This window comes from Fringilla coelebs (assembly GCF_963513975.1).
Source record: "Fringilla coelebs genome assembly, chromosome: 3".
In the NCBI taxonomy this organism is placed as follows: domain Eukaryota; kingdom Metazoa; phylum Chordata; class Aves; order Passeriformes; family Fringillidae; genus Fringilla; species Fringilla coelebs.
Genome location: NC_140030.1, coordinates 87,824,828 through 87,840,199, shown reverse-complemented (window position 1 = coordinate 87,840,199; position 15,372 = coordinate 87,824,828). Strand labels below are relative to the sequence as shown.

The 15,372-nt window shown below is 38.3% G+C and overlaps 1 protein-coding gene across 1 annotated transcript in view; it reads left to right on the top strand.

The window, feature by feature from the left end:
- The window catches only part of PRKCE (protein kinase C epsilon), a 284,544-nt gene that overhangs the window by 218,773 nt on the left and 50,399 nt on the right, over nt 1–15,372 (top strand). The window contains exon 11 of the mRNA XM_084203613.1: nt 9,760–9,914. Coding sequence (XP_084059739.1) covers nt 9,760–9,914 — 155 coding nt within the window. The remainder of the gene's footprint in view (nt 1–9,759; nt 9,915–15,372) is intronic.

The following is a 15,372-nucleotide window of genomic DNA, read 5'->3' as shown; positions in this document are numbered from 1 at the left end:
CACATTGTAACATTTTCTGCATAATGACATTTTACAGGCTTGATATAATTTTCTGCCATGTGCATCAGGCCATTAAATGAGAGGTCTTTAAAATTATCTCACCAGAACAGTTCTTTTTTCCAAACAACACCAAAAGAAGATGAGATCAAAGAATTTCATAAAAGGCGCTTTTCACAGCTTATCTGTCATCAAATGGAGGTATTAGGGAAATGGCCTGAGAAGCTTTTCCTACTTGATACCCCTTTTGAAGTGACTAGAACTACAAAACATGCCATTTCTGCAGAGGATTCCAGTTGTGTTTCTCCCTTATATGAGAGGAAGGGCACAAGAACCATATTACAGCAGCTGGGACCCTTCTGGGGTCCTTGCTCTCGCAGCTTGCTCGGGTTTTCAGGGGCAGGCAGGGAGCAGGGTGGGTACCCTGAGCTCGCCATGGAGCTCACAGCTACCAACACTGCAGCTGGGGGCACACTGAAAGGTTTGCCCCAGCTCCCAGAAAAAAAACAGTGACAGCACAACACATATCCATCCAGGATAATTTGGGGCTGAAGATCTTCCCAAATTCAAAAGTCTTTCTTCATTTCTAAGGTTAGAAGGTACGGGACTGAACTGATGAAATGCAAATGTTCGTAATTTGTTCAGCATTTTCATTGCATGCCCTCGTCTAATAAATTCCACATATTACAGTATTAAAAAGTTTATCCTGATGTCAACCCCTACTGAACTAAAGAAAGTCTCACCACTAAGCTCTATAGGTACTGTGTCAGGAAATTAGCTATTATGTTATAGGTGTCACATAGAAAACATTCACTTGGGGAGAAGGTATAATATCCATCAGTGACCAAGGAGAACAAAAACCAAAATTGGAATTCTTAATTTAAAGGAGGAAGGAAGTAAAAAAATGAACATTTTTGCTCTCACGTTTTAGGGTCTTAATGTGAAATTGTGTCTATTTGAGCAACTCAGAGCTAGAATTTTGTCATATTCTCAGTGAGTAGAATGGGAGCTCTATGGAGGAAAGCAGGCTGAGCACTCTCCACCTGTTCTTTCTGTGCAACATTGAATTACTCTAAATTTCATCTCTTTTAGAAAACAGGAATAATTAAATTTTGGATTATTTTTTTTTACTAGACCTCGTGTTAGCCTGATACACCAGCTAATTCAATGCATAAATTTGGTCCAGATAGTAACATGACAAAATTTATTATCTGGAGAAAACATTATGAAGACTGTTCAAGATCAGGTGTTCATAGATTGCACAGGAAAAAGGTCTGTGTGAGGGGTCTAATGTTCATCTGTGATTCTGAGCTATATATGATTGCTGGTTGCAGAGTCGAGGGTTTAGATTTTTTTTATAACCATGCTTTCTCATATTCCAGCATTTATGGTACAGTAGAAGACCTGCACATTTCAAAAGTGATGCCAATGTCAGGGAATTTTGCTTGCCACAGTAATGTAGGATTAGGGTCTTTCAATATTTGAAACATTCAACTAAACTTTCCTGGAAGTACTAGTGCTAAGATGATAAAGGGCACGTTTTTTCACTCTCAATGGATTCAGGACAGGCTGGCTTCTCTTCACTTTGGACAGTTTTAGAGTGTTGCTGGATATGTCTTCGGAACTGCCATAAATAAAATATTCTTCTTGAGTGCTTGGTAACATTTAATGGTCCCTTGAACGTTTTGCAAAGAATGGGTGAGGTCCTGGATAACATTTCCTGCTTTGATTCATTAACTTGTTACTTCCATGGTTCTGTGACCTGCTGCTTGCACATAGTAAGTCCCTCACCCAAGCCAGCCAGTTTGTCTCAAGATGCTTAACACTAGCCACGTTCCCCTTGTTGAGTAGTACTATGGGTTGTGTTATGAGCATGAAAAACATGTTAAGAACCCCATTTTGTTCCAGTGTCCATGGATATTTCATAAGGAGACAACATAAATCTCCCATGGCAAAAGTGAACATACCAGGATTGCTTTATGGCGTACAGAGATCTCAGACAAACATCTTGCTTAAAAACCCCTTTCCAGCAGCTCACATTATGGCTGAGTAAATGCTGCAAGCCTGGTCTGTGCAGTAATACACTGCAAGGGATCTGAGAATCTCCATAGGGATTCTGGAAGCACTGTTTGAAAACTATTTGCGTTTGATTTGTAGCTTTCTCTGGCCATTCACGTGGTATGCTATGATAGGGTACAGAGGGATTTTTGAGTGTCTCAAAACAGGCCAGCTATTCTTGAAACCATTCTCCAGGCTTTAGAAGTGGTTTTTCTCCCACAGGCTCTCTCTAACATAATGTCTGAGGTCTCTGCAAACAGAATAGAAAAATTCTGTTATCAATTTTGTAAAATCAAGAAAAACCAGAAACCAGTTCTTTTTATAAAAAAGGTGGAAAGCACAGAATTGTTTCTCTAAAGGTATTACAAAATTTCCAGCACAGTTAGGAATTGATACTTTGAGTAAGGTTATAGTAAGAAGTAACACAAATGATTTGCAGCAGTGGAAGAGCTCCCAGTGATCTCTTCTGCAAGTACTGAAACAGCCTGCCAGAGGAGGTGAAGGAGTGCTTATCGGTGGTGATTTTTAAGAGAAGGTCAGTTTATTTTCAGCAACTGATGCGATTTTTTTGACCTCTGAGCTGAGTATATTCAAGGAATATCATTCAGTACTGGCTTTTGCTGGTGACAAGGGGACTGAGAAGAGAGCAGGGCATTTCTGGCAGAAATGAGACTCCACTACAGTGGAATGCAGACAAAGCCATTTGCCCTCTGGCAGACCAGATTAGCAGATGCTCCTGCTTCTAGGTCTTTGTGGGCCAAACTGAGTCCATTCAGCAGGGCTGTTCAGGTTCACAGTTTTAGATCTGTCAAAGGCCAGAGACTGCCTTGCAGCATTGAAAAGGTTTAGTTCCTCTTAGGTTAGGTACAGCTCATCCTGCCTAACAGTGGGATAAGCTAGATGACCTCACAAGATTTCCTTATCCAGTTTTGTGCCGTTCTCTGATTCTCTCTGGTTTATGTTTTACCTTTGAGGCAATTCTTACAAGGGCAAAAAATTGAATTTGAAATTACTGGGCAAAGCTGAGTAAAACTGATTAACAAGCCCTAACTATAATAGGTCCTCACCAGCTTGAGAGGAATTTGGAGAGTGGAATTTAGGCTGACGAAAAAATTCTCTAATACAAAATCTGAACCATGTGCATTTTGTGTTAAGTGAAAGATGCAGACATGTCATGGGAAATTTAAGATAGCAGTTCCTATGTACAGGTCATTTATTCCGAGAAATATGGGATTCGTAGAAATTGTTCCCTTCTTCTTTGGAACTCCTTGAAAGCCCTGGTACAAAACAGGAAAAACAACACAATTAGCCCTGAGTATAAACACTGAAATCAGAGACAGATAACATGTCATAGTGTCCTGTTGGAGATTGTTACTGTGAACTTCAAAAAGGAATTACAAGAACAGGAGAGAGCTTCTTGTTGTTTTCTTTAGTGTCGTACCTGGTTTTTCTCTTGGATTTATATTTGCCCCTCCTAATGCTGGGATTGTGGAAAATGAATCTGCCATCCTGGTTAGTCTTTGTCTCTGGGTGGTGAAGGTTTGCACATAGTTTTGTGTACAGTATGCCTGTGCAACTTCCATCAGAAGCAGGAAATGTTTATTTAAGTTCAGAGGGGTGGGACAGTTGCTGTAGTTTTAGGTAATTTTAAACAAGCTGTTTGAGCATCCTGTTTAAATAGAGTTAAGTAATCACAGTTTTGTATTAGTTGAAGAAGAATTCCATGCATGCAAGACATGAATAAAATATCATCTTACCGAGCATACCAAGGTGATATATTTACCTGACTTCTTGAGCAATAAAAGTTGTACGTTTGACTTTTGTTTTGCAACAAGTTTAGTGGCTAAACATATTCCCTTATGTAACAGTACTCTACTAGAATGTGAATAATTTTACATTTACATTTACCTGTATTTGATTAACATATTAGTTTCCTTGATACTTTCAGGGGCCTCTGAGGAAATCTAATTAAAATGCAACTTTCTGGAATTGGGAGAAAAATCTGTATTCATACAAAGAACTTCATTTAGGGAACTAGTGAAAATCAGAATGAATTTATTCACAGCCAATTTTATGAAAACAAAAATGAAGAGGAAAATGGTTGTTGGAGTAGGCTGCTCCAACAAAGATTCATCAATTGTGAATTTTGGACATGAGTCCATGTTCACTGCCTTTCCTGAATGATTTTAAGTATTATAAAAGTTGAAGCAGGAAACAAAAAGCAGTAGTGAAAAGATTAGTTCTCAGACTTGTGCCATGGATGCACATCTCAGTTTTGAAACTGGGAGACAGATTGCATGATTTATTTTTGTTTTGTAATGTTTCAGTAATGAGGCTGTGTTGAACTGCATATTGGGTCCCCCAGCTGTTAGGACTCATTTGAAAGAGAAAAAAAAGTTTGTATTCTTCAGATGGAAGTGATAATTGTACATGGTTTTATCTCTATCAATGGACTGTCTTTAGACTGCAATTTAATGTTAATGAGATTTTGATTGGAAAACAAACAAAGGACAGACAGGTTAATGACTGATAACAATTTTTTAAAAGTCTTTCAAGATCTACACAATATTTAATGTAAACAATACATCAAAGTCTTTCCATGTCTAACCTTTCATACAGGGTTTACGTAGAAGTTTGTTCCTTAACAATGGTATTATTCTACATCTAAACAACTCATAGACTGTATAGTGTCATCTGTTAAATCAGAACTGATTGGCAAGATTATCTGGTCTTACTAGTAGGAAAACCTTGGTCATTAATCACACTTCCACAAAGAGGAACTGGATTGAATCTGTTATATCCTTAGATTTTATTGCTGTTGATGTTTCTAGAATTCTCCCTTCCTTTTCCCAAATTAAAACATGTGCAATATTCCAAAAGAAAAAAGGTAGAACCTCTGTCCAGTTAAACACACAACATCTAAACCTAAGCAAATATAAAGTGGCAGGGAGTGCACATCACACATAGTCAGATGTAAACAAAAAATTATATAAATAAAACTAAAAATCAGAGTATGGCCATAATCACAATAAGGCATGAAGAATTAGAAGGATTTACAGTAGAGCAGGGAGCGGCTATTTTGAATGTCAAGAAATGAAAAGTTAAATTGGGACAAAATTAAAGGTGTGACATGAGAGAAATGGAACAAGATTTCTAGTTTAACTAGGAAGTGTACTCTGCCATTCAGTGATAAGGCCAAAGACTAGAAAAAAGGTTGCTTTTTGGAGTCCATTTCTGATGACACAAAGCATGTAAGAGACTCTCAGTTAAGAAAGTTGAGAGGTAAGAGTAGAATCCTAGCAATATTAAGGCAGCCATTCCAGTATAAGAGTTACATTTATGGTCAGAAAACACTGGGGAAATACAGAGCTAAATATGCTTTTCTTTTTTTTTTTTTACTTCTAGCCTGTTTATTTCACATCCAGCTTTCTTGTAAAAGATCTTATTCATGCGCTGTGCTCTGCTTTTGTTTCCATTTGTTATTTTAAGTATTTTCATTCAACCGTATCTTTTAAGAAATTCAAGGAAAAGCAGTTTGATTAAGGGCTAAAAAAAACCCTTTAAAAGAATCAAATTACTTCAGAAAACATATTAGTTTGCTTTACTTCAGAACACAGCTTACTTTACAGTACTTTTTTTGCTTTATAGGTGCCAAGAGGGGATTAATCTCTAATGTCTTTGTTTGTGATTTTGCCTTTTATTTTAGTTTATATTATTAAAGTGTTCCCAAGACTGCTTTACATTTATTTTATTCATCAAAACATACTTCCCAAATGTTATGAAAACAAAGTTCAAAAATAATGCAGTCTAAACCAAACCCATTCCATTTTCTCTTGGAACACAATTGATAATAAAGTCATACCTTGTATAGCATTTTTAACAGAGGAAACACTGCATTGTTCCTTTATGTCTAATTCTTAAGGGTGTTCACTTTATATTCTCACACTGCAATGTTTGAATAACTCCTGCTGGGTGGTACATGTGGCAAGATACATATGATCAGAAATAATACTGTTATTTCACAGCTAGTGGGAGGATTTCATCCTCTCTACATTGAACTCAGAGGTCTCATTGGGTCTCTTTGTGTGCTTGCATTATGACAGAAAGGAAGGAGTCAGAGGGTTGGGAACCTGTATTTTGAACATTAACCTTTGATGAAAGATATGGAAAAAAGTTTGAGTGCAAAAATCAAAAGAGTATGTCTGTTTTTGTTGAGGTTGTGGACATAAAAAAAATGGACTTGTCAATCTCAGCTCCTCTTCATAAAATAGTCTCTCTTCTCTTGCATCTTCTTTTCAAGTAAATGTGAGTCTTAGCTGATCACATCATTGTCCTGACTCGTAAGAAAGACCAGAGAGTGCTTTTAAGAAAGTAGTTTCCATAGGGACTGAATGTATTTCATCAAAAGGAGATGATACCTTCTAATGTTGAAATTCTGATCTGCTGTGTTTGTGTATGTTGTGCATCCTACTCCATGCTAGTGGACTTTCTGAGACTTACTGTAAACAGAGAACAGAACTTTCAAACCATTTTTTTTTCCCTGTGAATTCTCAGTAGGAAACTGAAATGCTTGCTGATGAAAGCTGGGAAAGTGACTTGAAATATAGATTTGTAGCAGAAAAATTCAATAGAACAACAAATTTATTTATTGAGCTGTTAAATGTGCTTTTAATAGGTATACTTTTGATGAGATTGTCAAGTAAACTGCAGAATATGTCAGAAATACCCTTTCAAGTAAGAATGGGATGTGCACAGAAAGGAAGATCTAAAAAAGAGAGGGAGATGATTGATAGGCATCAGTGTCCACCTCAGATAATATTGCTTAACCTTTTGTTCAGACTGTCTGGTGACAAGATACTCTGCTGAAGAGTCCAGGTTAAATTTTCAGTTAGCTTTACTGTTAGTGACCTAAAAAAGGCTGGATTGCAATATAAGAACTTGAAGTTTTAACTAAACACAATTTCTGACATTAATAGTCAGCAATTAGACATTTAGTGAATGTCACAGAAAGCATTAGGATCAAACACAGAGTATTTAATATGAGAAAAAACCGGTCTATCCTGACATGTTAGGAAGTGCCCTTCATCTATACAATTGTGTAAATCAGTCTTTTTCTGGTGTCATCACTGTTGGGAGCAGCAGCTCCCAGCTCAGTGACAACTTGAGGGTTTCCATTTAGGAGTCACAGCTGTAAAAGGCACAGCACCATCACTTTGCATCAGTATTGGTTTTTTCCTACCTGATGTAGATGCAGCAAAATGGTAGCAATGTTGGGAATGATTATGGCTGCTCAGGAGAATGGGAATTGCAGCTTTGTTTTCCTTGCTGATCCCCCTCAAGTCCAGACTGTTGACTTTAGAAAGGTTAAAATAGCAGTGTAAGAAAGTTCAATTTCAACAAGTGTTAGGTGAAGTTACTTTAGGTAAGTGTTTGCCATGTTCTCCTCAGCCTGCAGTCCAATAGGTTTTGTGCTTAAAACACTGAACTGAATCCATGTGAGATAATCTTAGGGAAAGACCTGCAAAGGGACACTTGAAAATGCTCTTCAGAGATACTCATTCTGCAGCAGTGAGAAGCCTAAGAAAGGACAATGCCCACATCTTCTTTGTAGGGATGTTGTACCCTCTTACAAAAAGCACACAGCTGTGCTTTTGACTGACATCATCACAAACCCGACTGTATTGGTGTTATCCTTAAGCTCTAGCTTCTGAAATCCTAATACTATCTAAAAATGACCCGATTTTCTTTTAAAAGCAAGGCTATAATCCTTACTGGTTCCAAAGATAAATCAGACAGCCAACACAAGGACCTGTAATTTTGCTTAAAGAAGCAAAGAGGGTGATAGTTAAACCCTACACAATGTCAGAAGGTCTGCACTATGATTTTGAACATATCAACAGTACTGAGCATTACAGAAAGAACAAGGGCCTGACTCTGAATCCATGCTCGTTTGAATGTATGATGCAGCCAGAAGCTTTGATGCTGTTCTTCAGGATGTTTTCCTTCCTAGGGAATGATAAGAAAAATGTTAGAAAATGTACCAAAGTCATTAGCAATGTTTTACCGAGGATGCCAGTTCACCTGGCTTTCCAAATTTCATCCAGTCCAGCAGTGTCTGTGTTCCCAAGATACAGGAGGAAAGGCACAAAGTTTTTTTCTGCATCCTCTTTCTGTAATCAGCAAAAAGTCAGACAAACATTTCTAGCCTCCTCCAGGAAGCGTCCCTGATAAGTATAACATTTAGGCACCTAATGAGCAGCATTAATGCACACTGAAGTTCAAGGGTGTTTTTAAGTGCTGTGGTCTGAGTCTGAGTTGTAGAGTAGATGATTAAAGACAAGTGACAAACATTTATGAAATTCTGGATCCATATATATATAAACTGTGTAATCTGCAGGCTTGGATTCACTTGGGGGAGGTTAATTAACTTCAATCTTCTGTTGTTTTTCCTTGTCCAAAACAATGTCACATCTTGTCTCCTTTTCTTCAGCCCAGTCCACAAGACACTAGGAGCTAGAGCCAAACTGCAGTGTGAGATCAGAGCTGCCCAGGGGTGGAGTCCCATGCCCACACACCTGTGAATCATGTGACATGGGAAAGAAATGTCTGTGTCATGTCACATCAGGATTACCTCCCCTCTAACTAAACTCATGGGCATGTGGCTGTAGATAATTGACAGTAAGGAAATAAAGAATGTGGAGCAGGCATTGACCAAGGGTGGACAGGCAAGAAGTTGAAGACTTAGGGGTATTCATACAGACTGGGGAAAAATATAAAAATTTTTAAGAACACCCAAAAAGATGGATCTAAATTTTATCAAGTAGATGTATGTAATTTCATTCCTTATGCCTTCACCTGCATTGCCAGTTTAGATATGAAATGGTTTGAGAGCTAAGCACAGATTTAGTTTGCTGATATTTTCTGTTCTGTTTCTACATATGCTGAACTTTTGGGTTAATGGTGTGACTGCCTGAGAATCTCAGTTGCTATTCTCAAGGAACATTCACTTCTAGTCCTCCTTCATGGAAATAGATTGGAAAGCTTGACCAGGGAATTGATAAGCATTAGAAGAATATAGAAAGAACCTGATACATATTTTAACAATGCAGTCATATTTCATTATGAGGGTTTGAGGCAATTGAAAAAAACATATATAGGTGTTTGAGATTGGCAGCACTAGTTTCTGTAGCTTAACAGTTCTAAATATTTTTTTTCATTATTTGGGGAAGATGCTTTGCAAACAAGGTAACTGGTAAGAGAGAAGTGCCAAAAGAAGACTGAAGTTTGCCCAGCAGCCTGTCAAAAGTTGGTAAAATTGACATATCTTAATGGGTTACTGTGGCTAAATTTTCTAAAACCATGATTTTCATGGTTAAATTATAAGAGAAATAACATCTTTAAGTATCTCTGTTATTACATGTACTTGATTATAATTCCATATGAATTTGTTGGTGTGTGGATGTTTACGTGTGTGTTTTGTTTAATGCAGTATGTTGATTGCCTTTTTCTCATTTCTCACTTTGAGACTCATTTTCTTTAGGTTTGCTGGGTTTTGGTTGTCAGCTTTCTCCTTTTTCAGAATCGTAGCATTAGTTTCTTTTATTTCTTTATGCAAATGCTCCAGTCATTTAAAGTGCGGCTTCAAGCAGTCCTTTATGTCACTAAAAGAAATTAGCTAAAATAGCACCGTTTAATTAATTTCAGGACCGCCTCTTTTTCGTCATGGAATATGTAAATGGAGGAGACCTAATGTTTCAAATCCAACGCTCACGCAAATTTGACGAACCTCGATCCCGCTTTTATGCTGCAGAGGTCACATCAGCCCTCATGTTTCTTCACCAACACGGCGTCATCTACAGGTACTGTTTCTGATCAATAATAAAGTATCCTTGGGGCTCTGGGATGGTTTTGGTTGAAATCCTCCATCTCTTAGCAACCAGTTTTAGATTAGTTGTTTGTTCCAATTTGCTTACACAGAACTTTTTTTTGGCTGTTTATCATTGAGAATGTTAACATTTAAATAGCCTCTGCCGCAGCCGCCAGCTGTGTGTGCCAGTTTTGTGTTCTAGTCCAAATAAAGTGGGTTTGAAAAAGCTTGGCACGGTGCGACCCAGAGGTGACCTTTCTGCAGATCGCTGCAATCTCTGCACTTTCCTCCCTGTGCCATAGATTTCCTCTGGGTTTCTAACCCCCTGCCACTTCCTGAGTTTGTTTGTCCTAGTTGTCTCCACTCCGATACAATCGGGATGGTCGTTTGCAATGCTTTGCTTATGCCCCTTCCTCTTGACTGTTTGGGTGAAGGCTAACTCACCAGCAGGAAGTGGCTCTTCGGAGACAATTCCGATTTGCTTTCAAGTGCCCTGCATCTATTTGAACCTCCCTCACTGGCCCCAGTCTCTAATCTTCAATGACCAAGCACACAGAAAGTGCATATTGTTGTGCTGGGATGAAGAATGCATTTAGGGATAGGCTTTATTATTAAAGCTAAGGATTCGCTTTGAAAAATTTCACCCTGATGTTAATGTGTTTATTAAATCCTTTATCTTGTCATTTCACACTTCCTCTCTGTTTTTATTTGTTTTTAGCAGCCTGTTATTACTTGAGATAAATTCGGGCTTTCACAAGCAACATGCTTAACAGGTTTTGGTAATACAAATCTGTCCTGTCTAGTAAAAACTCTGAGTTCTTCAGATCTAACCGAGCTCTGTTTTTTCCCTTGATATTCCCACCCTCTTGCAGGTTATCAGTTTTGACTTGAGGTAGTCATCTCAGAGACAGGCAGTCACGGATTTTGTGAGCCAAAACATCAAGATAAGGATATGGAATTTGTCACATCCCTGGATTCATATAAAGACAGGTCATTGGAGTACTAGAAACTGAGAAGGAAATATTAAATTTTTAGTAACCAGGGTTGAGTGGTAAATTCCATTAGAAGCAATTGGCTTTGCCACATACAAAGGGATTCAAAGGCAAATTTCTCAAAGGCGTCTCCTTTCCAGAGATATAGCAAACATCACAGCTTCTGAGGAAAGTAAATCTCTTTGAAAGTGCTCTTTTCATCAAAAATCTAGTTTTCTTTATAAAACCCATTGCTAGCTGCAGCTCTTAATCTCCATCTTTTATTAACGCTGGTATGATGTTTGCATACTGGGTTGTACTTTTGGGCCAGACACTTCACATGGCTTTGTTTTCAAGTGCTGATGATCAACACATTTCTTACCTTTCCTGCCCATATCATATTTCCTACTCATTGTCTGCATTTATTTCCAAAGCTAGGTATTTGTACATTCACATAATAGAATGTGGCAACTTCAGAATTTATAAGTATCTGTCATAAGGGAAACAGACAAGCTTGGCATTTTGAAAAGTGAAGGATTTTGAGGATTTGTCTCCATTAAATACTTGAGATAATTTGCTTCTCCTGGAAACTGGAGGTATACACCTTGTAATTAGCAGTCATTTTAGTGATTTCTGTGAGCCAGCAGAAAAGATTTAGTATAAATTTACATCTCCCTGCTTTATATGAATGTGCATTCATTCAGCCCCCCATCCTTCACTGCTCCCACCCCTTAACACAAATCCTCCTCTCTCTGCTCTTTCTTTCCTACCTCTTTTCCCTTGTCCTGCATGTAGCTTCTGCTGAGTGTTGGCTCCTGGCTGCCTTGATTTGCTTCATGTGCATGTGTTCTTTCTATGACCTCATGAGCAGAATGCTTCCATCACAGGAGAAATGTCATTCTGAGACAATGTTTCATGACTTAAATTTCACAGTGTGCTCACAACTTTTGATTCAGACACCATGCTGACATGTCTGACATGATGCTGGAGTATGACACTGAACTTGTAAATGGCATGTTATGCTAAGTGTGTGATCAGAAGTCACATGAGAACATGAGTTGTAGGATGAAAGCATAAACTATTGAAAGCAACAGGAAGAAATTAGGGACAGATTCAGCTGTATTTTGTTTTGACACTGGCTTTTGGACCTAGACATGGCTATGTCTGTAAGAACAATTCATTTTCCAAACGGTGAGAAACTAGGAGTTCAAATATTTGTAAAATGAACATCTCAGTTATGCTGCAAAATACAAGTAGAAGGAAGAAATTATTTTAAATTAATTAATCATAAGAAAATGTCAGAATTCATTCACAATGTGCCAGGCCTTGGGAGAATGCATTCATTCATGTCAAGCATGCATAAGAATAGTTGTCTTGCACAGAACAGTTTCAGCCTAATTATTCCATACCTGACTGCATTATTTACTACAATGTTAAAAATGCATTGGGAACAAGTCACTCCTTTACATCTCCAAAGCTCATATTAGCTGGCAAACAAGGAAAGAAAAGGGAAAAAAAAAATAAAACAACCTCTGCTCCTGAATAACTACCAGTCATAACTACCTGACATGCCTTCAGATATTTTAATAAAGAATACTCGTCTTCTGTGTAATTATATTTCTAGAAAAAACATTGTGGTGTGAAATTAATGGTTATTCTCCAAAATGGGAAATGTTGCTTGTGTGGGCAGTACTTCAAGGAAAGTGGGTAATATAAAAATAAAATAAGATGTTTGATGGAAATGTAGGTTTCAAAATAGCTGCTATACCTTCTGATCTTTTTTCAGTCTTGTATGTGGAAGTATTTGTTTGGAGCTAAACAAAGTTATATTTTTGGAAGTAAATAACTAGTTTTAGCTCATGCTTTGGCTTGTTGGTTAGGTTTTTAGAAAGTGTTACGATGATACTAAAAGATCATCTTTTATAATAACTGGTTTATCCTCATTTCCCCTGAAGTTCAAAGAGAAAGCCAGCTCCCTGTTTAGCAATAGAAATTATTCTCTGAGTTCACATCTTTGCAGCTAGCCCAACAGTTGCTCCCAGACTTGTCCAATCATCAGTGTGCTCATTGGAATTACATATATCCTCCTTATGTTTATTCTCCTTATGCTTATTGAGTTTAAGTTGGAAATAAAGATGAACCTCACAACCTTTATATATAAAGATATTCCATTACTGAATGCTTGATTTATGACAGATAAACTTTAGGATAATTTTTAGGGTGGCATTTTTAAAGGTCTGATATTACTGCTGTGTCAAAAACACTTCAACAGCCTAATAAAAAAATATTTACATCATCCCTGCCACCTTCCCTCTCATCTGGCATTCAGCTATTCAGGCACATGTCAGACTGGGGCCTGATAATACAAGTAGAGTTAATCGGTTTCAATCCCATTTTCTGGCACTTGTCCTTGTTTGTGTTATGCAATTGCAATTGCACCACTTTGAAAAAATGTATCCAAGCTTCAGGAATTAAGGACTAGGAATCTCATTTTGATCTTTTTTGTGAGCTGGACTGGAGTTTGAACTTGGTGATGAAAGGTTGTGGACTATGTTCAGTGCCACCTGCCCCTGGAGTATGGTGGATTTAAGCCCGTTTTCATAATAGATTTTAATATATATTATACTTATATAAAGTATATTAGGATATATTCTCATGTAGGGAAAATGCAACAAACAGCTTGTTATGTAACTGTGAGTTCTGTACTCCCCTCTTGTACTGAATTTCAGCATTCTTGTGCTCTTTCTGCAGATATATGTAAATGTGGCATGTTCTTGTTTCACTTGGAGATGTTGGGCTGAGGTCAGGAGTATGTGGCTGGCTGGCTGCTCCCAGTGTAGGAGTTCAAGTGAGGTGACACAAGTGACCTCCTGTGTCCTGAAATACCTACAAAGAACTGTTGTCCCCCCAGGCAGGAAGGCCAGCACTAGAACAGGGTAGCTCTTCAGGAACAGAAATGACAATGTCCCCAGTTCATACATGATTTAGGGAACAACTGTGAGAGCTGTAAGCATTGTTTCAGTAGCTGTGTGTTGCTTGGTCTCTCTTATCCTCCAGAATCATTCAAGTGCTCTCTCTGGAGCACAAAAGAAAAAAAAAACTAGATGTATACAATTTCAGTTCACCTGAAAGGATGAAAAATACCTTAACTGGGAAACTGGTGTCACCTGCTTTGGGTTGGCTAATGTAGGACAAATTTTTTGCTTTCAAGTGTAAGATCTGTGAGGTGCTGCCTTCAAATCGTGCAGCACACGGTCACGATGGAGTCCTTATTCATAACTATGGGTTATTATGTTCCTCAGCAATATGAAGTAATAACCCAGCCTGTAACTTGCTGGAGCTTTCTAAGGCTCTCTACACTCTGTAATTAATGTGTTGGTCATGATGAAGGATTTGCTAACGCTGAATTGAGGTAAATGTGGATGTAAATATGCTGATGCCAATCCTTGAGTACCTCCGGGCTTTTTCCATACAGAACTACCCTAAGAACTTGTTTGAACACTAACTGAATTTTTCCCTGGATAATCAGCTTTCCCAGCATTCCTCTTTATCAGGACAGCAGACACCAGTGTTTCAGAAAGAAGAACTACCTAAAATTAAAAGCACTTTCATTAGTGTGTTTTTATGTGAAATAAGAATATTTATTTATAAAGTGTGACTTCATTGGTGGTTGTGTGATTCAGTGCAACCTTGGCAGAGTAATGAGGAGTTATATTTACACTGATGAAAATGTTGCATGGTCAGTGGTTAACATGTTAAAAGTCATCATTCTCCCAATTTACCTTACTATGTTATTTCTGAGTGGCAGCAGCCAAATAAAATTCCCCTCCCCCCTATTTTTTTTTTTTTAACCAAAACTAGACGTGGAGCATTTTGATTTAAGTATGTGAAGATTATCTTATTGCAACTCTGAATAGTTAAAAGTTAAATTGGTGCTTTAGCTGTGGTCCATGAAAGAGGGCAAGACCTTGTACCCTCACCTGGCACATTCACACCTAAGCATAGGAATATACTGAACACGTGGTCCTCTCCACATAAGCTGCCTGTTGCAGCAGTTCACTACAGGGAAGCAACAGTTTGCTTCTGGCCCAAGTGAGCAAAAAACGATTTCCATCACCTTCAGTAAAAGTAGGAGGTAAGGAGTGAAGTGTGCAGGTTTGTCTGGAGTCCCAGTGTCTCCAGGGACTGCTGCCCAAGCCACGCCGCCTGACCAGTGCTCCTGGCCGGGTTTGAGCCCTGGACTACATCCACACTCTGCTCTGCCTGCTCAAGTTTCTAAAACTGAACATGAGCTCCAAGGGGATTTTAGTCAGTGGCCTCCTGCCCTCTTTGCACTTTTTCTTGCTGGATCTAGGCAGATCAACAGTCATGAAATGCATAAATAAGCAGGATGTCTTCCCTGCAGGAAAAGGCAGTGGGCTGGGGTGGAGAGGAGCGGAGCTGAGGGAGATGAGAAGCAGGAAGGAGAGTTGGTTCCCA